This window comes from Acartia tonsa, chromosome 10, assembly GCF_053477335.1.
Source record: "Acartia tonsa isolate MP-2025a chromosome 10, ASM5347733v1, whole genome shotgun sequence".
NCBI classification, from domain to species: domain Eukaryota; kingdom Metazoa; phylum Arthropoda; class Copepoda; order Calanoida; family Acartiidae; genus Acartia; species Acartia tonsa.
The window spans coordinates 28,504,061-28,528,792 of record NC_137269.1 but is presented as its reverse complement, the minus strand read 5'-3'; the positions used below and the strand labels follow the sequence as shown (position 1 = coordinate 28,528,792).

The 24,732-nt window shown below is 32.9% G+C and overlaps 1 protein-coding gene across 2 annotated transcripts in view; it reads right to left on the bottom strand.

Annotated features, from left to right (window-relative positions):
- The window catches only part of LOC145329787 (uncharacterized), a 122,017-nt gene that overhangs the window by 63,070 nt on the left and 34,215 nt on the right, over positions 1 to 24,732 (bottom strand). For both annotated transcript variants that reach the window (XM_080174182.1, XM_080174183.1), the window contains exons 4-5: positions 11,422 to 11,563; positions 1,964 to 2,018 (exon numbers count right to left, since the gene is read on the bottom strand). In XM_080174182.1, coding sequence (XP_080030308.1) covers positions 1,964 to 2,018; positions 11,422 to 11,563 — 197 coding nt within the window. The remainder of the gene's footprint in view (positions 1 to 1,963; positions 2,019 to 11,421; positions 11,564 to 24,732) is intronic.

Here is a 24,732-nt window from a genome sequence, read left to right as displayed (position 1 = left end):
TTTAAAAGCGAAGCTTTTCTATAATTAGGGTCGGTCCGTCCGTACGTCCGTCCGTAACGGATAGCTTTTTTCGTTAATTTGGGCATGTTAGAATTGTCCTATCGATTTCAAATTTTGCATGGTGATTCTTTTAGTAGTTAAGTACGATTTAGAAAGCGTAGCAACTCTATAATCATTACCAAAATGTCTGTACGTCCATTTTAAACATGTTGATTTTTTACTTTTTTAACAACAAATTTTTATGTGATCTAATCATCCGATTGATCTGATTTTTGGTATATTGATTCCTGGGACAACAAAGTATAATGTTATAAGCGAAGCAACTCTATAATCAAGTCCTAAATATGTAAGTATGTCCAGAAACATTATCCTGTATAAAGCAATTTTTCAACAAATTTACTTACAATTTTGCTACATTTATATTCTGATTATTCAATTCTGACACTATGTATGTGTTCATTTCCGTTTGTTCTACCGTTTCAGTGCTTCGCTTTTATGGATGTTGTCATCCTTGTTTTTCTATACTTTTCTGCATTTTTTATGCTTATTTAAATATCTATTTCTCCATGGAAAAATAAAGTCTAGAGATGCATTGACCCGTCTTTTTATTTAATAGTGTGCCATCACCTTCGAATAAAAAGCAATTTTTTAAGAACTTTAATATTCAAAATAAGAATAATAAATAAGAAGTCAAAGTAATTATAGAAACCAAATAGTAATATCAAAATTTAAAGAAATACTTTGAAAATATCTGGGGGGGTTTTCAATTATGTGGCGGCAATATGAAATGTTTATGTTTAGGGGTAAATAATAGCGCACCTAATCTAATATTTATAATCCGATGCACAAATCAATACTTAAATACATGTTTAAAATGAGAACATTTTGGCTATAGAACATAAGAATATTGTTGAAAACTGTATGTTAGATAGAAGCTTTGTTTTATATTTTTATAATTCATTAAAACCTACTTTTTCCTATTAATCATTGGTTATAATGTCCTTTTCAACAAAAAAAAACCGCCTAACAAACAATATAAATGTTCATATAAGGCAAGCCTTTATATTTTTTGTAAAATTTTTTGATTGCAAACACAATCTAGAATTAATTGTATAAAGAGATGACACACCCATAAACATATATAAACAATTCTCATAAATAAAACGATTGGGTTTGCAATAAAAAAGAGCAACGAACAACGAAATAAGTCTAAAAACAGACAAAGTTACCCCTTTACCCCTATTTTTCTAAAAACTAACAGATTCGTTCTAAAAGGGTAGCATACCTCCCAAATGAATACTCTAAACCACCCCCTTCTAGTTATTAACTGATACTAAACTTCCTTGAAAATTGTGTAACGATAATTCCATCATTTTACGTGATAGCAGATCATATACAGACAGAAAGACAAAACAAGGCATGGTACGGAATTTTTCTGTTACATAATCTCCTAGAATGTTGTTACGGTACTTAATATACAATAATGCAAGTAAAGAAATATTATATAAAATGCCTTAAACATCTTCTTAATCCTAAAAGTAAGCTGTTTAAAGTTTTCTAGAGATTTAAACGATTTAGACCTGTAGGATCATACATTGAAAGTAATATTGAGGTTGAAACCATCATGATTTCATTATATGCAACTTGATAGCCAAGCAATGGTTGAAAGTGTCCTGTGGCCGCCAGGATGGTAATATCAATAATCTCTTAAAATTAGAATTTGAACTAATGCAAAGCTTCCTTGTTAGACATCTAAGATCCAGTGTTTTGTGTTGTCTTAGATACCAGAAGGCATACGACAATGGAGATAAATTGATTATTATCCTTTTTGTAAATTAACATTTTTTTAAAATGTTTGGTCACTTCTAACTTGTACTAACTAATCAAGTATGTGTTTTAAAAACTACCTGCTAGAACGTAAAAGAAAAATAAATTTAAGATTTGGCAAATAAAAAACACTTACCACTATAGATGGTACATATGCAGGAATAGTTTGGAAATAATGCAATGATGAAGTTCTATAATAATTAATTTTACATTCAAACAATATTATTTTTAATAATTGGCATTTATAATTAACTTAGACAATAGTTATAAGTCATAAATTAAAGATGGATGTTTATTTTTTTGTGAAGATTACCATGACAAATGAGCATCAACTTTACAACTCACTTTTCACGTTTGTCTATTATCAAGCTGAAATGAAGATGAAAAAGACACTTTGTAATTTGATTCGGCTGCTATTTAATATAGATTTCAAGACTTTCTAGTTTCTTAAGATCAACATGTAATATTTATCGTAGCTGCGCTATTTTTAAGATATTAATGCAGTATAGTATACTATGACACCCTAACTTGCTTGGGTGTGTATACCATTAGGAATTATATTTCTCAGGGGGAGGGGTAAAAACAATATAAAATAAAAACCTAAATAAATTAACTTTATTTTTATAAAAATACAAAATTATAAAGAAATTCATTTCTCGTATTCATTCGAATCCGGTAGATAGGAACCGGTTCTCATCCATACGAAAAAACTATGTCTCGCATCGTATTATATCCAGCTTTCTACGAATATAAAAATGTACAATCATAAGATTAAAACCAGGTGCCGCTGACAGCTGTTTATAATACGTTGCGAGAAATAACTATTATTAGTAAAAAAAAGATAAATAAATTAATTTTTGAAAAAGTATAATCAAAATTTAGGCACATTATTTTCCCATCCATAAAGCCCTGAGTTTATGCACATATATTAGAAAATACAACTTAATTAATTCAGAGCAAAAATTTTGGCGTTTTTGCATTTAAGCAAACTACTTAATGATAGCAAGGATGTAACATGATATGCGAAGTTATATTTTAGGAAACCGTTACTTATAACTCTAAAATAAGTAGTTACATTAGGAGAAATCAATTTTTAACCTTTTTGGAGAAACCCCAAATTTGAAGGTCAACCTCTACTTTATGTTGTGTTGTTTTTTTTACATATTGTCTTAACCTCTTTTCGAGGAAGCTTTGTGTTTATCAAGTTCGAAATTAATTCCTTATCATTATCCTAAAACTAAGCGCAAATGTCGTCTTTTTATGGCTTTCCTTTCATAATGTGGCGCGGCATGGATTGTTTGTATATTTTGATGCGCACGTTCGTTACTTTTGAATGAGATATGAGTGTGTGAAGATTTCGGAGAACAAAATTGGGCCTATCATTGGTCTCATAGTGTGTGAACGACCCTAGTATATCAGGGATTTGAAACCATAAGAACTTCAGGTAGGATTTGTTAATTTTATTAGGAAGAATGGTGTATAGGACGATTATATGTAGTTTTAAAAAGGCTTTAGCCAGCTAAACATGAAAGTTAATAATGATTAATATATGTTTTAGTATTTTTTATGTGCCTTTATTTTTGCATTTAACAATGATTTATTAAACCAAATAATTTTCCTTTAAAGCCAAAGTTTCCAAAGATTCTTAACCGTAGAGAAAAATGATTTTAAAAAGCAATTAAGATTACGTGGTTATAAATAACTGGAATTATGAACTAATTGATTTTGTAATTTCAGAACTTTGAAATAATTTCATCAATAAATCTATATTCAAACCTGCTGTTGAAACTTGATGGTTCCTGGTATTGGGGGTTTGTATGTTCGCCAACAGATCTCGTGAACTTCCCGCTAATTCGGAAGTCAAGCTCAACCAAAGTGTCATGGTTGAGACAATTTCAAAGTATCTGATGGATAGGCGTTAGCATTCATCAAGAGATCAATAGCATCCAGTGAATTATTGATGCAATAAACTGTGACAATTTTTCTGTGAAATAAGTACCTAGTGAATCATTATGCCACTAACCAAAAAGCAGAAAATTGAGCGAGCTGTCGCTATTGGCAGTGAAAGGCTAGAAGTGTTTGACGAACAGTTAAAAGTGTTTTATGACAATCTAAAAGCCTGCCAAAGTTTTAGTTCATGTGAAAATGTGAATGTAAAATCAATTCGTGACATTTTTAGTGAGGTCAAGGACCAAGCTGACCTAATAAAAAGTCTAAAACCTGCCGTGGAGACTAGTGAGCTGCGCGAGTTCAAGCGTGATTTGGATGAAGCTAGTGAGCAGAAAACTGTTGCAGATAAAGTTTATGCGTCGTTGGAGCAGTGTACAAAAATTCTGTACTGGCTTGACAATGATTCAGACGACGCGAGGTCAAGCACTGTCGCCAGGAACCTCGACGTCATTGAGAAGGTGAAGATGGACATGGGAGTGCTTAAAATTTCCGTGGAGTTGCGCCAAGAAGTACGTGATATGTACCGAAGGCTTAGAGAGATGGAACGTCGTTCATCTAACCTGGATGAGAGTGGGACACCTGCCATGCTCTCCAGAAGTATGTCTGCTGTGGATATTCGGAGTTCCAACCCGCAGTATGGGCGCTGGGACAACAGTTTGTTGCCGTCGTTCGACGGTACTGACACGGATTACCCAAACTTTAAACAGGTCTTTAAAGATCTATGCTCTGGTTATGGATTTGCTGACCAGAGGTTAAGTCTGATGTTGTGTATGGAGAAGGTGATAACCAACCCGGAACTACGCAAGCAAGTGTCAGCGATTAGAGATCATAATGAACAATGGTCGTTTCTTGATCAGATGTTTTTATCAAACACCCGCCGGTTCATGAGGATTTTAACTAAGCTGAACAAGATGAAACCTGTGGATAAACCTGTGGACGTGGTTAACGCAATTGCTACCTTCAAGAGCATGATGCAGGAGGTAGAAACCATCGTTGGTTCTGCAGCTAAGGATTACAATCACCTAACTCTTATTCATATTTTTAAAGACAAGTGCCCTGAAAATTTGAGAGACAAAATTATGATGGAGCTAGGTAGCATGAACCAACCAGACATCCAGAAGATTGTAGAACTGCTGGAGAGGACCAGGGGTGCCATGTTGGCCGGTGATATGTCCTATGACACTAACGCCGGCAAGAGAAATCGTGACAGAGCTGCCGCCGCGCAAGTATCTGGCCGCAGCGACAATAAGAATGGAAAGGCTGGAAAGGACAAGGCTTCCAAGTGGAACAGTGCATGTCCTGTGGAGAGCTGCAAGGAGAAACACCCGATTTTCCGTTGCCTCACGTTTAAGAAGATGGATGTGGTTGACCGAAAGAAAGTTGTCCAGCAGAAGAAGTTATGTGAACTCTGCCTATGTGACGGCCATACTGCTGACAAATGTAATAAATCGGATAAGCTTGGTGTTTGTGGTACCAATAATTGCGACAGATACCATTCCAGGTTACTCCATGAGGCTAGTGCTGGTGTGAATACAGTCTACAAGTCAAGTTCTGCACCCAGCCCCTGTACCTTCTTACTTCAGTTAGTTCCTGTTGTAGCACCTGGCAGCGGCACCTGCCACGCCACGGTAATGTTCGACTCGGGGGCAAATTTGCCACTTGTGTCTGAGAAATTATCCAACAAGTTGAAGCTGAAATCTACCGGCAGATATACAACTATTTCTGTAGCTGACGGCAGTGAGTCTTCCTGCCGCAATGTTGTGTTTTATCTGAAGGATAGGGACGGCAATTTGAGGGAGTTTGAGGCAGCTGTCATGCCTACCCTCGGCGGGGCCAACGAGATGCGCTCGGTCCACCCCGAAACTGCCGCCGAGATATTTAAAATGCCGCCAGAAAGGTTTACATATATTAGTGGAGGCTTAGATATCATCATTGGAAATACACATCCTGACGTGTTTCCATCAACCTACCAGAAAGTGGGCCAGTCTATGTTGTGGCGAACCATTTTTGGTAGTGGTTTTATCTGTACGAGTGCTGACGGTGGAGCTGGAGATCAAAAGTCGGCATATAAGGCTGTCAGTGTCAGTGGAGGCACCTTGCCAGACTTTCTGACGTCTGAATCGTTTGGCGTACAGCCGCAGGCACTTTGTCCAGGATGTACTGCCTGTCAAGAGTGCAAGGCTATGGCCGACGGCACTACCTGGGACCAGCGTGAGAGGCAGAGGATAATTGAGGCAGGTTTAACACTAGACTTGCAGTCCAACAAGTGGACAGGTCAATATGCTTATATTGAAGATCCTCACACTTTACCCTTCAATGAGAGTTTAGCCCGCAAAATTGCTGAAAAGGATCGTGCCAAGATGGTCAAGGAAGGTACCTATGGAATGTATGTGGAGGTATTCAACGACGCCATAAAAAGAGGCGTTTTTCAAAAAGCCACGCCTGAAGAATTGCAGTATGAAGGGCCTAAGTCTTGTTCATCAATAGTGGTTGCTTTCAAGGAGGATTCAAGTTCCACACCCATGAGATTGTGTGCAAATAGTTCTCTGACGTTCAAGTGTACCAGTTTTAATAACATAATGCTGGGAGGCCCGCCGCCAATGCAGAAGATTTTTTATCATTTGATGCTTTTCCGCGGTTACAAGGTTGGTATAACCGCGGATATTTCCAAGTTTTATAGCTCCATCCTGGCCACAGAGTTCGACAGCCAGATGAAGAGAGTTTTATTTTCCCCGACGCCAGACGGTCCTCTTGAGATTTACCTGACTAAAGTTGTGAATTTTGGCGAGTTAGCTGCGGGAAATTTGGCAGTTACAGCCCTGAAGTTGACGTCCCGCCTGTTCGGCGGAAAGAGTGAAGCAGAGGTCAAGGAGATGTATGGAGAGGGGCAGATAAACGGTAGTGAAATTGTTGCTAAACCTGAATTATGGAAGGAGCCACAAATACCTACCTACCCTGATGAGGAATTCAAGTTACCTCAGATTCCAGTTGCAGTCAAGCTTGAGAAGCACAGCTTCATAGATGACGTTATTTCGGGAGCAGGATCGAAGCCAGAAGCCAAGGAAATGATGAAAGAGGCCGACAGAATTATCGGCAAAGGTAGTTTTTCCTTCAAACAAGTCATTTATTCTGGAGATGATTGCCAGCCTACCAAGGTTCTCGGGCTGATATGGAAGCCAGCCACCGATGTGTTGTCCATCGCCACAAGAGTCAACCAAGATGGTAAAGTCAAGGGAAAGAAGGTGAAAGAGGATGCTGATTTGTACAACCTCCAGGACGCCTTGGACGAGAATCTGACAAAGAAGATGGTCCACAGGTTCGCCGCCCAAACCTTCGACCCGATCGGGCTTTGCAGCCCTATTCTGTTGAGAATTAAACTTGTCCTGCGGAAAACATGTTTGCTGAATTTGGGCTGGCAAGATTTCATTCCAAAAAGTCTACGGGATGAACTTGTTAAGTCGCTGGAGGACAGAGCTGAGGTCGCTAAATTGGAGTTTGACCGTTGTGTGGTCCCGGATGAACCAACTGGCCTTCCATCCTTGATGATGTTTTCGGATGGGTCATCAGAGGCTTATGCATGTAATGCATATTTGAGGTGGCCAACTAGACAAGGATTTGAAACGTTTCTGCTAGCCACCAAGTCAAGAGTTGCGCCGGTCAAGTGTGAATCAATTCCACGCCTTGAATTGATGGGATGCCAGATGTCCACAAGGTTGTCAAAGTCCATCAGAGATGCCCTGCCCTTTGATATTGTCAGAGTGATGTACTTTACTGATTCATCGTGTGTTTTATCACAAATAGTTTCCAACAGTGCTATGTTGAACACATTTAATTCTCATCGCATTGGAGAAATTCAATCTGCAACCAACAAGGATGACTGGAGGTGGGTCCCGGGGACACACAATGTTGCAGATTTGGGCACCAGAAGCACCTGCAAGGTATCAGATTTGGGACCAGGTTCCAGGTACAGATTGGGCCCAGAATGGTTGCGCCAGGATGAAAGCGCGTGGCCGGTGAAAACTGCCGAAGAAGTCAAGCAGGTTTTACCCCCAGAGGAGTTGAATACCAAAATGGTTAAGTTATGTTCAATGAAAGTTGCCGGAGAAGCCGCTGAAGATGTCTTTAGGTTTAAGCACAGGAGATCATTTGGACGGGCCAAACGTATTATGGCAGCTGTCCTGCAAGTTGCGAACACCTGGTTGAAGAAGCTAAAGAGCAGACAAGAAGGTAAGACTACAGCCGCTGGTAGTCATGTAGCAGCCGCAGATTCTGTGTACAAGCCGTCTTTGTACAATTTTATGGCGGCGGCGGAACTTTTCATTGTGTCACGAAGCCAAGAGGATGAGTGGATAAACGACGCTAAAGGTAATTATGCGTCATTGAATCCATTAGTGCATGAAGTATCATTGACCTGGCCTGTCATTGGTCCCGGAGGAAATTATGTGACCAGGGAGATGAGAATACTTAAAATGGTTGGTCGTGGAGAACCAGTCATTGACGCCATTACTGGTGGCCGTAAAATGATATTTGAAGACATGCCAGGTTTAATAATTTTGGAGCCTGGTAATTGGTTAGCTGCTGTTTTTATGAGAGAAGCGCATGCTGAGCTTCACTCTGGTGTCCGTGGAACTTTAGCTGAGAGCCGCCGTTGGTGCTGGATTGTGAAGGCAAGGAGGTTGTCCATCATGGAGGTGAAGAAGTGTTGGCCCTGCAGTGTTGAGAGGGCTAAGGAATGTCGTACTACCATGAAGGATGTGTTACCTGACAAGTTGGTCCCGAGCAGGCCTTTTGAAGCTGTGCAAGTCGACCTGATGGGTCCGCTGGTTACGAGGAGAGCTGCCGCCAAAACGAGGAGTCAGACAGCAACGAAGAAGGTGTGGGTGTTCGTGGTGGTCTGCAGGTTCTCAGGGGCGTTATGGTTGGATGCCTTGGAAAAGTATGATACCAGCAGTATCCTGTTGTCCCTGCGCAAGTTGGAAGCTGTTCATTGTCTGCCGAAGATCATAGTAAGCGACATGGGCACACAATTATCCGGTGCTCGCAAGGTTTTAGAGCAGAAGTTGGGCAGCCAGGTAGAGTTTTCTTGGTCTCAGATCCCGGCCCGAGCCCACCATTTCATTGGACAAGCTGAGAAAATGGTGGGATTAACCAAGAGATTGCTGTCCAAGAAGTTGGTGAACAGTTCTGTTAATTTCAACGAGCTCCTGGTGCTGTTGGCGGAGGTTAGCAAGTTGATGAATAGCAGACCCTTGACGATAGAAGCTGCGAACGACGTGGAGAATTGGCGGCTGATTACCCCTGGCCAGCTGCTGGGAAATGTTGACCGCCAGCCGTTGTGCAATGTGGCGATGAAACCGGAGGACCAAATTTCCTCCAGGTTGAAGTTGTTAGAAGATTTGTCTGCCCAGTTTTGGACTGCCTACCGCCAGGAGATCCTGCCGAAGATATTACGGATGTCCAAGTGGAAGGATAAGATGGCAGAGCCACTAGCTGACGGAGATATAGTTCTGGTTACGAGTACCAATCCGCTGATGAGATGTTTGAGGATGGGCCGAGTGACGAGAATTGAGGATGGGAGAAAGACTGCAAGAGTCTTGTTCAGGCTGACAGATAAATCTCCCCTGGAAGAACATGCTGTATCAGTCAGGCAGTTGTTAAAAATTATGATTAATAATTGATTCTTATTTTATGGAAATTGAGATTTTTTTTAGTAAAAAAGCCACTTTTTTCATATGCCTATTTTTATGCCTAAAATAAGAATCAAATGAAATGCGATTAAATTTTATTCTATTTCATATGCTCAAATTTAATTTTATTGAGTTTAATTTCTTTTCAAAAGTACAATTCATTATAAAACTTACCTGGAAAGTTTAACAAAAAGGAATAAATGTGTCGAGGTTGCGTGATTCGATATTTATTCTAAGAAAAAAATCAAGTATTTTTTAGCAGATTTTTTTTAAAAATTATATATGAATTTCAATCAAGTAAAACATTTTATTCAGATCAAGGAATGATTGAAAATTCATATTAAAAGTCTCATATATTTTTACAAAGAGAAATTGGTATTTTTTTTCATAATTTCAATGAAAATTCTAACGAAGATATTATTATTTTGCTATTCTTTAAGTATTAAAAAGTTTTATTGTTGATTAAGATATTACAGTTCTTATTCATTAGGTTTGAAAAACTTTCTGCCCAAGGATTTTGAAATATTTTTTCTTACTACTCTTTTTGATGCTTAACAAATTTAGTTTTAAGTACCTATAAATCTTAATTTTCTTGTCTAAGATTTATTTCGTTTTATTTTACCATTATTGTTTACATTTCAACCTGATTTCGTAGGTACTTATTGATTTATTTTTAATGATTTATTACCTATTGATTATGAAATGATTATTATTTAGTATAGTTGTTATATTTACAACATCATGATTAATAGGATTATCTATTTTAGGATTGTGTATGTGATCTTGTGATTGTCATGTGCATGGAATGTTGTATGGTACAAACCAATCCCCATCCTTCTATCCTAAAATGTGAGGTATTATGAGTCCTAGTGAGGAGTATAATATTGTGTATGCATTTCACGGGGTTTCATTTAGTTAGGAGCAAAATTGTCACGTTTTCGGGATGTGGCCATTCTCATGTGATTATGGTGAGTTGAGTTTAGTGAGAAATGTTGCTAGTGCTCAGCGCAAAAAACCTTGAATCTCGTTAAGGAAGTTAATTTGACTTTCAAACGGGGGGTGTGTCTTAACCTCTTTTCGAGGAAGCTTTGTGTTTATCAAGTTCGAAATTAATTCCTTATCATTATCCTAAAACTAAGCGCAAATGTCGTCTTTTTATGGCTTTCCTTTCATAATGTGGCGCGGCATGGATTGTTTGTATATTTTGATGCGCACGTTCGTTACTTTTGAATGAGATATGAGTGTGTGAAGATTTCGGAGAACAAAATTGGGCCTATCATTGGTCTCATAGTGTGTGAACGACCCTAGTATATCAGGGATTTGAAACCATAAGAACTTCAGGTAGGATTTGTTAATTTTATTAGGAAGAATGGTGTATAGGACGATTATATGTAGTTTTAAAAAGGCTTTAGCCAGCTAAACATGAAAGTTAATAATGATTAATATATGTTTTAGTATTTTTTATGTGCCTTTATTTTTGCATTTAACAATGATTTATTAAACCAAATAATTTTCCTTTAAAGCCAAAGTTTCCAAAGATTCTTAACCGTAGAGAAAAATGATTTTAAAAAGCAATTAAGATTACGTGGTTATAAATAACTGGAATTATGAACTAATTGATTTTGTAATTTCAGGACTTTGAAATAATTTCATCAATAAATCTATATTCAAACCTGCTGTTGAAACTTGATGGTTCCTGGTATTGGGGGTTTGTATGTTCGCCAACAGATCTCGTGAACTTCCCGCTAATTCGGAAGTCAAGCTCAACCAAAGTGTCATGGTTGAGACACATATGCTCCTGCCTTTTACATAATATATATTTCTTTCCAATGCTTACGTACGTAGCGAAGCACAAAATTATGTATTGACAAACGAACAAAGTTAATTATAGAGCAAATATTTAGCGGCCATACAAAAGGAGTTGATGTTTTATAATGTTTGACTGTTTATATCCTGCCTTGACACGACCAGAAAGTGTAGGACTAGAAACAGGACACCAATTGTAGAGCAGAGCCCACCAGATACCCAGGACAGAAGCACATACTTCCGTGTTACAACACTCCACCACGACTTACAGCTCTGCTGGCCGCGGGTACATCCTAGATAGATAGATAGATAGATAGATATATATATATGGATAGATAGATAGATAGATAGATGGATACATAATATATAGAATATCTAGATATATGTCTGTTAAAATATTATAAAAGAATCATCTTTCAATTAAAACTCAACCGAACGAAAGTAATATATTTCCGCCTAGCCTTTTTATAATCATTTATCTGGAAATTTTAGTTTATTTATTTTATCTTTTTCAATAATGTAATTTTTATTATAATCGGAAAAACCAAGGACTATAGAGTCCATAAGTAGAGCAAAAAAGACATTAAAGGAGATTACATTGGACTATAAATTTTACTAATCTCCATAGTTTTATATAGTTCGTTGGCTTAAAAACGTTGGGGACTATTGTTGATTTTTTTTATACAGAAAACAGTGTCAACTTTTCAGCCAATAATCTTTATCTATAGACAGTGTAATTTTATTTAACTTTGGTGTATTTCAATGTATCACACTTTCTTTAATTCTTATACCCCAGGCAAAAAAAATGTTGCTATGAGCTTTAATATATGTCTTTATTTTGCTGATTTATTTACATAATTGTTGCTCTGATTTTATGCATTACTAGCAATTAATATTATATTTATTTAGATAATAAATAAATGCAAAGGTGCTCTGATCCTTTAATTAATTGAAATGTGCCATCATGTTATGTAATCTAACAATAATACCAAAAGTTTATGTTCAATGTAGCAAATAATTTTGTTGCAAAATAGCAAATTATTTTATGGGATTGCAACGCGTCGGCTACTCGTTATTAAGATTCGTGAATCTAACATTAATTTTTTTGCTTGAAAAGTTTTAACACTGTAAGTTTGACCCATCAAAACAAGATTAAATAAAGTAAAATGTAATAATTAAAGTAAAATACATTTTTGGTTGTAGTGTATGTATACTGTTACCTATATAAATGCATTACAACACAGTGCCCTACAAATTTAACTGCATTTAATGTCCAGCTTACAATTATTCATTTATCCCAATAGACATAAATTATCTAATTTAACCGATTATCGATTTAATTATCACTGTACTTAAATAGAAATGTGTTCGAATCAAGTCCGAATTTGTTTGTTTTTCTATTGTTATTACACATGGATAAGATTTATATTGGAAATGTATTAGCCTTGAAACAGGCGCAATAAATAACAATGCACATTTTAGAATTCATGGGAGAAAACATTTGACTGTAAATTACACAGGTTCCTAAACTTATATACAAAACGTTCTGTATTCGTTGGTCTAAACTCTAAGATTTGGGTAGTTTTTTAAAAACTTAATAGTGTTGTATAATTAAGGTTTACATCAATCTATCATCCTTTGTCTTATCCCTTCAGATCCTTGAGACATCCAGACAAAGTTTGTACAATTGAAGGGTTGGTGTTTTTCCAATTCCTATTATAAATCATTCCCTGAGTTAAAAAGAGTATTGGCAGAAAAAATGTTAAAAATCTGTCTAAAAAGTTTAATTAATTTGCATGTAGGTGTTAGTAATGAGAGGTTGCTTTACAGTTAACCAAAATTCATATCTTTTTAGATCAAAGTGTTTATGTAAGAAAGCAATAAATTTATTTAGAACAAATGTAAGTTTTTGCTAAAATCTGATAATTGTCATATATTTTAAAAAGAAATATTGGTCTAATAATAAGATTTTTTTAAATTAGAATAATTGGGGATGTACGTAACGTAAATGTTTATACTAGGTGTATTGCTTGTTTTTTTAAACTAAAACAAAACTTCTAAACAAAGCAATTTAATTTCTGTTTATGAAAACACTAAGAGTGCTTCCTTTTCCATAAATGAGCTGTTAGTAGGATAATTGTACCAACACTGTGGTGATACAGTTTTTTTTTTATACATCTAGGGTATTAAGGGTAAAGTAAAATAGCCTAAGACTCAAATACAGATAACCATATGTAAAGTAAAATGGAGAACTCAATCGGTTCAAAGATCTTAACAAACAAAGAACCTCAAAGCTCTAAATAATAAGAGTAACAAAATAAAGTAACCTTTTGTTTAATTTTAGAATATGGCCATTTCATTACAGAAATTTGTTAATTTGTAGTTCCCCCCTAAAAAAAGACAATTACCCTCTAGAATTGGCTTATCAGATTCTTTACTGTAATGAGATTGGCGCAAAGCTGAAATTCTTATTAGAATGTTATTTTACCAAATTGTATTTACAAAATAGAATCTAACACAGACAACAACATCAAACAAAAAATTTTAATATGAAGTTTAAGGGCTAAGGTAGGAAAAACTGTTTAATGTAGTGAGATATACTAAAAATTGTAAACCAACTAATTTGACAAACCCTAAAAAGGGGCGCCGTGGCATAAAGGTAACACACTGAGCTACGGTGGTGAGAGTTCGAGTTTTATTCTCCGTGTGTTGACTCAAATTTCTCATTTGCAATTATAATCACGCAACTTCCCCTGGTTGTGTTAGAAGGGGATTATCGAGTAAATTTGGATACTAAATAGTCACGTACATAATATCAGTACTACCCTTAACCCAACTTCCTCTGAGGAGAGCGTCATTCATTACGGTGACTTAATTTGGAACACCTGCCATACTCGGCGAGGGTGAGGTAATAATGAGTAGCTCTCATGAGACAGCGGGTCAAGTCATAATGTGCTTGAACGTGGAGCTTGATAGCCCTAGTAGCTAGACAAAAGTGTCTCAGCCTACTCCATGGCTACTTATGCCCAAACCCTAAAGCTAATCAATCAATCAACAAACCCTATAACTTGACCATCTGAAAATTATTTTCTATTACTCTAAAACATAAAAAAAGATATTCAAAATTTCTTAGAAATGACAATTTTCAAGAAATTAAAGAGTAGTTATGGTACTAATAATGAGTTTGAAATTAGAAATAGAAAGATAAATCTGGCAAACCAAATAGAGCACAATTACTTTACAATTTAGAATCAGATAAATAACCTTTTTTTCTTATGATCAACATTAGGAACTAATAAATCATTCCAGATTTTTTGTCTGTTTAATTTTAAAAATCTGTATAATACAAAAAATATATAAAAATATTGTAAAAATAAGCTTTAAATCTTATATATATTTAATGTTTAAAATCGAAAGGACGATTCTAATGTAATCAAATCTATTCGTGAATGATAAATTTCCCAATATGATAAAAAATACTAATTTAGTAGATGTTTGGACAAGGCTATTAAAGCAACAAATCAAGAATTAATAAAAGTTCCCAAAGTTTTTAATCAAATTAATGAGAAACATGTTTTTAAACCTTGGGTACCAGTATAATCTACCTCCCCCCTCCTTCCCCTGTCATCAGTGCTTAGTCTATGGCACCGCTTTTTTACAACTTCACTGACTCTTAATAAATGAAAATGCATATCTATAATCAGTTTTTAGGGCGTACACAGGATTTTAAGTGTGTTCTTATTGCATACTATAAAAAAAGGTTTAATTGGAAATATGACGATGGCATTTTTTTATCTATAAGATATAGAATAAACCACAGCAAAATCCAATAACGAACATAAAAACAGCATATTACCAAACTAAGAACTAAAATTAAAATAGCTTCCAAGACCTACCAAAATAGATAACTTGATCGGTTTAGTAGAATTGAAATCTAAAGCTTCAATTCAACCAAAAAAACTTTCTACTTTAAGCAGTAGATAATTATGACAAGCGCAATGTAGCAGATGAATAAGTTATTTGTAATTAAGCAAGGACGTCCAAGCTTTTTTTTTTGGAGGTGGGTTAAAATCTAGATAGTGAGGGGGGAGGTAAAATAATGAGAAAATTTAATCTTACAAATATATGTATAGTGATTTATTACAGAAAGACAGAGAAAGTTGATTCATCATTTTATATAAAGGTGACTGAACAGTTTGACATATCTAGTTTTCAGATAATTTTCAGGGAAATTAAGGGATAAGACAATGGACAATAAATTGATGATCACTCTGATTTTAAGAAATTACACCATCCGTTGATTGAAACTATTGGTGAAAAAGTGTGGACACAGCTAGTTTTTACTTAACAGTTAAGCTTCAATATAAAAGTACCCAAGGTTTTTAAGCCAACGAATAAGTTTCTTTCTGGTCAATTTTTCTATCTCTTTATTTATATCTAAATATTGATTTGTAAAAGTTGTTGAGCCAACAAATAAGAAAACGTTATAATACAACTTTGTGAACTGGCATAATAAACAGACTATTGTCCCCTCCCTCCCTGCATAAGTACACTGTCATAATATGAGTACTGTCAAAGATATTTAGTGCTGAATAACATATTTACTGTACAAACCCTTAGGATACAAACTTTCAAATCTATTTTGAGAACATACTATCACAACATCATCTTTTATTTATCTACCCATCTATCTATGTATCTTTCTATTGGTAATTTACATTGGGCTGTTTATTAATCTATTCTCTAAAGTTTTATAATAGCCTTTCTTATTCGCTGGCTTAACAATTATGGTTACTTTTACTGAATTGTAAATTTTGGGTCATTAAATTGAGTGTACAAATGTTTCAGCCACTAATTGTAATCTAAAGAAGAAATTATTTTGCGTTTCATCATTGGGGATGTACTTTAAATTATCGGCCATTGCCATATCCCCATAGGTTTGGATTCCTTAGTAATTTCTAAGCTATAGACAAATGTACTGTAAGGTCCGTGCATATATTTTCTAGTCATAGTCTTAAAAGTGTGTATAACTTAGGGATAAATAATTGGGTAAGGGAAAATGTAAATTTGTAATTCTATTATATTCTCCTTTTCAATAGATTTAAAAGAGTGGTAGTATCCTATAATTAAGGCTTCAAAGGTAGAAAATTCCATATTAAGCAAGCAACAATTTAATACATTTTTTTACTTAAAAAATACGTGTTCTTCGATATTACAAGCGATATTACTCTGTAATTGTTAATATTTTTCTTTGTGTATTGTATCAAATTTCTTTTAATGGTTTTGAACATTATTTTTCATCTACATTCATATTTATATATAAATATATAAAAAATATATTACTTTATACCTATGTTAAATATAGATATATTACTTTATCCCTAGCGCCTAGTTTAACCCTAAGGGTCAAGGAAGACTGACCCTGCGGGTAAAGAATTTGTCAATACTTGTTCATCAAAATTGATGGACGGCTGTCAATACAAACCAATGGACCAATTCAAATTTAGTAAATATTTAATTTGATGAAATCTGTTTAATATAGGCATGGGTTCACCTTGCAAGAGATGGTGAAAATGGTATCTACTGCTTGTTATGTCTGGTACTTGAAATTAAGATTTAGAGAAGGGCAACTCATTATCATGCATATGCATAGTTATTAATTATATACAAAAGACGTGTAATTAAAGGATTGACTGTCAAATCATTGACTTCTCTTTGAACATTTTTTAGGATTAAAACTTGTTGTATTTCACCAAATTCTGCTAAATAGTTGATTTTAAATATTATGTTGTTTTTCTAGAATACCCATTCATATTTCATGGCAATGTCAAATATTATCTATTCAATTTCAAATTTGGACCATTTTTCATCCAATTTTCACATCAACAACATCACAATCTTTTATGGGTAATTTTCTTTTTCGATCATTTTGGAAATTTTACAGTAAATTTTATATAATCTAAAAGTTACAAAATACAAAAAAAAGAGAAGGTTTTTATACTGACTTGACTATTTTCTGTTTGATTTTTAAAAGAAGACCTATAATAGAAATAAAGTCTTTTAGTATGATAAACAATGTCTTCATCTTTACATATATTATATATTTGTGGGATATATTATATCCCTAAAAATTTTTTTGCATTAGAGTATATTTTTTGATGGTGCAATATTCTTATAAAGCTTAAGATATGATCTTATGGCTTTTTGCACAAAGGCGGGAAAATGGTAATATAATATTTTTTATACATATTACATTGTGGCATACATTACTTCCTTCATACTTTCCATAAAATACAATGGGTAATTATTTGATTTTTTATTGTAATAAACTTATGAAGAAGAACGTATTTTTTTATTTTTCAAAACAATGAAATGTCTTTGGAATTAGATAGTTTTATTTGAAAGTTAATTTACTGGTCAGTTCGTTCATCAAGTTTGGGGTAAAGAGGGATGGATGAGGGGAAATCGTATTTTAGCCCGCTGCAAGTTTAACTGTATTAGAGAACATGAAAAACTGGTGTAATATCCAAGTAATAATATATCCATCCTAGCCAAGACAAAATAGCCCCATCTGGATCGCAGGTTAGAAAAGAAGTTTAAAATTTGAAAATTATGGGGCTGGGGTTCGGTTTTCGATTTATAGGTATAACACTTTAAAAACTGATTTTGTTCAAAGCATTCTAATAATATTATTTGACTTTATGATAACACTAGCATAAACAAATAGTTTTGTACTGTGTTATACATTCATTAATAATAATCATATTTCCTTCTATATATTGAATAATGATTAGGCAAATGCCCAATATATGCACACACACATATAATGTACCAACTCTGAAACAGATAATCCCCCAGATGTGTTGTATTGCAGAAATATAATATAAAAAAAATCCAGAAAGGGAAAGTGACATTGTGTGGCATGCAGAGCTGCATCTATATTATTTGCATATCAGTATTTTCCAAGATAGAACAACAATGAAGATAATGATGGTGATTCTTCAAAAAAAAAATTAAATCTGAAAGATATTAGACAAAAAGAAACACTTTTTAACTATTTCAGAAAGATTATTTTTTGGATATTCCAACCTATAATTTTATGAAAAGCACATATACTTTCATCCATGACAATGCATTGAAAAATAAAAGAAAGAGAAAGAGAAGAAAGATAAATAAAAGATGGATTAGAAGTCAATGCAGGAAGCGAAAAAGTGAAGATAGAAACCTGAACAAATATACATAGACAGGGGTGCAAGGATGGATAAACATATTTTTATATTTAAATTTATACATAGATAATACTTTGTTTCTACTAAATAGAAACCGGAATAACACATATAAAATAATGAATGAGTAATAGTATACACCATAAATAATAATTTATAGATAGATAGATAGACTGATAAAAACAGAATTAGAGAACGGTAGAATAAAAAATGCATCTGATGTTGTGTTATATTCCCATTGGACCTGACCCATCCCATTTATCAACCTTTTCCCTCCCCTTACCCCATCTCTAGAACCATCTGTAGTATAATAGATAATGATTTCAGAATTGGAGATGGAATAGATGAGTTTCTAACACAAAACTAAGCTTACTCTGCTTGCATAATAAAGGTACAATAGTGGAGGAGCAGAAATATATTCATGTATATTGTATAGTCCCTTTCGTAGCAACGCCTCTTCATGGGCGTTTCATCGTATTTTCACAGTAGGTTTTCCCCTATTTATAGCCCCTGTGGGGGGCTCTAACCCTACAGGGCCTATTGCCTAATTCTGCGGGGCAATCACCTGATCCAACTTAAGCTAACCTAACCTATACCTAATTTAATTAAATATTTACTTGTTAATGCATTTTGTAACAGACACAAAAATCTAAAACAATTTTCCTCTTTTTTTTTAAAGAAAACTAATAACTAAGTAACTGCATTCTGTAGGAAAAGTGTTAAGTAAGAAAATAATTAGTTTTATCCAGATCTTATTTGTTTACATAAAGTTGGGGGTCAAAAGAATAAATTTAGTTTAAGAGACAAATACACTTTGAAGTTTTGTATAAGAATGGTCTTTTGAAGTGTTACATAAAAGTGAACCTTATTTAAATATTTTATGGCAAGTTGGAGGTGCACTATCCAGTGTTGCATTGTACTTGCTGTTACTTTATACATAATCAATGAAGATATATACAGAAGGAAAAACAGTGCATCTGATATCTATTTATCCTTATTTTTTTATTTTGAATATCTACTTTAAACTTTTTCTTATGATTAATAGAAAATAAATGTGTGTTTTATGTTTGTGAGTGCAGTAGCAAAAAAAGGCATGCATGTAAACTTTAAATGCATTTACATTTGAATTTTTAAAATAGTTTAACATTGACCTCAAATTGACTTTACTTGTAAAAAGCAACAGCATCTTAATTTTTGCAATGTACCAAGTTGGTATGAAAGTTTTTTTTATTAAATGAATAAATGCATATTTTAGGCAGTTTCAAGTTTATGAATATTAATGTTAAGGGTGTTCGAAAAAGTCTGTACTGCCAAGAAATTCAATATTTAATTTGGGGTTTTGTTACCCAGAATCATTAAGTTTTTACTTCAGTAATTACATAATTATGATTACTTTGTATTATGTTGTTAATAATTGTTGACTTGAATGTATGCACATTAATTATTAATGATGCATGATATTTTAGTTGAGTGCCTGATTTTGGCTTTAATTTGATAGACAGATAAATTTGGCTTGTGTGATACTGTTGTGTGATCATACAGGGGGAAATAGATATGATGCTTAAAGTCACACATTACTGTCAAAAATGATAAATATAATAAGCCACAGTAAAATAGATTTTAGACATTACTTTATAACTGATTAATAACTATTTTTGTTGTAAAAGAAACACTTTAACAATTCTTAGAATGTTTATTTTTAGTAATTATTAATCATTTTGTTTTTTTTTAGAGTGAATTAGTGTGGAAACATATATTATCCCTTCCAGACTTGGTGCCAAAATATAAATTGAATTGATGGTGGATGTGCTGGCTTAGATGTCTCCAGGGGGTTTTCAACATGATAGATGGATAATCATGTGAATAGATAGACTAAGACTTTAAAGTTTAGATAGAAATATTGCAGATTAGAGAGGTTAATAGATAATTTTGAATATTTCTACTTTTGGTGGTTTTAAGGGTAACCCCACAAATGGATGAGAAACAATTAAAAGTATATCATATTTATGGATATTTAGGAATGTATTAGAAATGTTGTCTTAATTTTAGTTATTTATTGTGTATAGAAATTTTACTAAAACGAAAAATAGTGCAAGCAAATAATACTTTTGTGTAATTGTATAATAACTATGTAAATTACCTAGTCATTACTTACAAAGACTTCTTGGAGTAAGGCCAGTAAAGTATTAAGATAGTAAGCCAAAAAGAGAATTATTTAGACATAAAAAAGGGAAAAGAGGAAAACCTCTTTTTCCAGTGTTTAAGTATGATGTAAGTGTCAAATATATCATTTGCATGGACCTATACTTTCAAGTACATGTTAACAACATCTCTTACAAGGGATGAAGACAATATGTATTCTTAGTAGCACAGATACTCTTGCACTATAAACATTTTTTTATGTTATACTAATAATTTCACATATATGCTGTTTTTTACTTAGAACACAGTATCTTAAAAATATAACCCCACAGAGGCTAGAGACTTAACCAATTGTAGAGATATAAATGTACATTAAAAAAGTAAACTTTATCCCAAGAACTGTAATAAACTTTTCCAGTTTATGTTTCTGTTTTCTCAGAAGGAAGATAAAGCACACAGAAAAAGCTAATGTCTTTTCAGGAATTGGGGGCATAAAATAATTATAGTTTTTTAATACACTGTTTTTTTGGAGGGGACTGCAATTTGTACATCTGACTAAAGTACAGTAGATGTATTTTTGTCAGTGTGATTTAAAAGTTTGGGTGTATTTATAAAAAGTGAATTTTAGCTGTATAAATGACAAAAAAATGTAACTCTGGGCAAAAATTGATCAACATATTATTTATACAGTTAATAATACATCCATTACTGGCATAATTGAATCTGCCTTATCTTAAAACATTGGCATTTATACATCAATTATTTATCACTATTGTCATAATGCTAAGTATAGATTCTATAATAGTACTACTACTTTATCAAAATTTAATGCACATATACATGGTTTTGAAACTTGCTATAAGATGATTTAAATAAAAACAACCTTTAAGGTATTGATACAGTAACTTGAATCGTGATGTTAGAAAAAGGTTTCATTTATCCCCATATCCATGACTGTTACTGCTGGACAAACAGATAAAACAGAGGAAATAAACTTTTAAACTTTTCCCAAACAAACATGTTAATTCTAATAATGGCTCTGTTGTGCAAATAGTTAGATAGATAAATACAAATAGTTAGATGAGAGATAAATATATCATAATAAAAAAGTGAATTAAAAAATAAATCGTTTATGAAGATAGTTATACTTGTTAAGAAACAGTAATTGGATTGATAAGTAAGTACTTTAAATTCAGAAAAGGCAGCAAATAAAAACATCTACAAAAACTGTAATAAAAAGTTTGCAGTTTGAGATTGTTAAATGAATTATTACCTAGCTCTAATCTTATTTAATGCTACACAAAAAATACATTGCACTTTTTTTTTATTTATTTTAGCCTTTGGCTCCTACAAAACTTTATGAAAAAAGCAAACATTGAGCATGAACAGTGCAAAAAAAACTCAATATCTTAGCTGAATTTATGGTTGCTAATATGAAGAATAAAAAGCAGAAGAGGGGTGAGTGTTTATTCATTGTGCCAAAAATATTCGTAAATTACTATTTTGTAGGTTGTACTGATTTATTTAATACAGTTTTTTTTGTACATGTTTAAGCTATATATTATGTATTATGAGGTTAAGTTATGTTGTATCTTAAGTAGATAATTGTTTTTTTATAAAGAAAAATTAATCTTGACAAGACAAGGTATAACATATAAGACTTAATTAACATATTTCATTTTAATAGTTTTGAATGAACACCAAATATTGTATTATGTATGGATACACAGCAAAAGAAAAAGATTATCCCTGAGCTAAACAGGATATCATGTTTACTAAATAGAAGATGGGGAGAAAAAATACAGTAAATCTATGATTGTGCATTTGCATAAATACATTATCAGACTGAATAGTAATAGTTTCAACCTTGAAGGATTTTTTTTCTTCATAGTCTTGGTTTTATTTTATTTATCAGAATAAGATATCTTAAGTTAAAACATACTGTAGAGCCTTCACAGTTAACAAACTTTATTTGTGTAACTTTATTTTAAGGTATATGTTCAAAATTTACTTTAGCAACAAAATTTGACAAAATTCATTGAAACAGAAGGTAATAAAAGTTTACTTGGATCTCATTTTGTTCTACATACCAAACTTAAGTTGGGAAAATATTTGTAGAATATTATATTCAGATAGATATATGGATAGAAAGATTATTTGCTTTTCATTTTGTTCTACAACAAAACAATTAAAAGAACATATTTTTGGATCTTCAATGCAATTTAGAAGACGGTAAAGTCATAAATCATCAATGATTACTGTTTCAAATAAAAGAATATGATTTTAAAAATAAGATAAAAAGGCATACTTATTATTTTTTCTCCGCCCCCCTTTAATCTCAAAATTAAATTATAAGTTATAATATATTTTAATCACCTTTTTTCTGAATAGGAATTTAATCATTTAATTCTTTTGTATTGTACCTGTTTATCATAAAAGCAAACACTAATACATTTTTACTCTTCATATTGTACATAGAACATGTTAATATATTTACTTAAAGAGAAGATTGGAGGGGAAATAATAAACAGAGATATAATAATTTTTAAACTTTTCTAAAACTAAATAATATTTAATACTAGAAATTGTGTACACATATTTGTGTATTTTTTAAAATAATAAAAATATTTTCATTTGAGAAATATAATTATATGATGTGTGATCAGTCTATTTCAAAAACGTCTATTGTTTGTAGACATATCAATTTCAGACTATATCAATATCAATACATACTTTAGATAAAATATGACTAAAATATGACACTTATGTAGATTTTGCAAAGATATCTTTCTTTGGTCCCATACAATGCAGGTAGAGATGCAAGATAAACAAGAAACAATTTAAGCGAAAGACAGTGAATATGATTCTAAAAACAAAAAGAAAAATATGAGTGACAAATATTTTAGACAAAAAGTTGACCAGTTGTAGGGTATCATAAAAAAGTGTGCACAGGGAAATGTCAAGCGACTGTGGATAATAAAGAGAAGAAATGCAGTCTTTCCAAGTTTCTAGGTTCAGACATATGTCTACTAGAAATCTATTCAATAGATCTTAGACGATGGAAATTTGAAACTGTCGGGTCAATATTTCTTTAATATTCCCCCTAGTTTCTAACTGTCCAAAGACGTTTATAACAATTAGGGAAAGGGTTGAATTTGGACAGGAAACCTAAATATTAAAATCTTTTCTAAATTTATACGATCCTGAAAGTTAATATTTACTGATATTTTCCAATAAATTTTTTCGTTTCGTCAAAATTTGGAAAAATAGCCAATATGGCTGTCTAGAAAAAACACGAAACCTCTACACCTAATATTTTCTCAGTGTTTTTTTTACTTTTTATACAATTTTTTTTAAAAATTAAATATTGATGAGTTTTTTATTTTTATAGAATGAATTATAAAAAAAATAATATTGGTTGATTGGTTTTTGCGATATCAGAACTCAGAACCATATCAGTTTTACTTTTAAACAATTCAATAAATATGAAAACTTTAAAAATTAAATATTGATGAGTTTTTTTTATTTTTTTAGAATGAATTATAAAAAAATAATATTGGTTGATTGGTTTTTGCGATATCAGAACCATATCAGTTTTACTTGTAAACAATTCAATAAATATGAAAACTTAGATATAAAATTTGTATAATAGATAAGACTTTTAAATAATTTATTCTCCCCTTTCTTTATTCCAAAAATCTCGATTTTTCTTTCATTGTCATATCCTAGTATTTATTATGTGTATTTGTATTGTCGTGTGAGTATGTGAGAGGGTTGTAAAGGATAGATAAATTACCACCCCCCCCCCTCTCCCTCACATAGCTGTTAAGACTTAAGATTTTTTGTTTCAGGCTTTCAGCGTATCTACTCTATAATAATCCACCTTCCAAAGATCCAACACCCTACATTATCCAACCCTCCACCCTGCTTACTGTCTTCTACATTTCAACTCAACCATATATCAAACTTGCTAATATCATAAAGTGAAAGAAAAGTTAAAAAATAAACCACCAATAACCATTAAATAATGTATTAATCATTCTAACTCAAGTAATATGTACTAATTTATTATTTAACCTAACATACTAACAAAA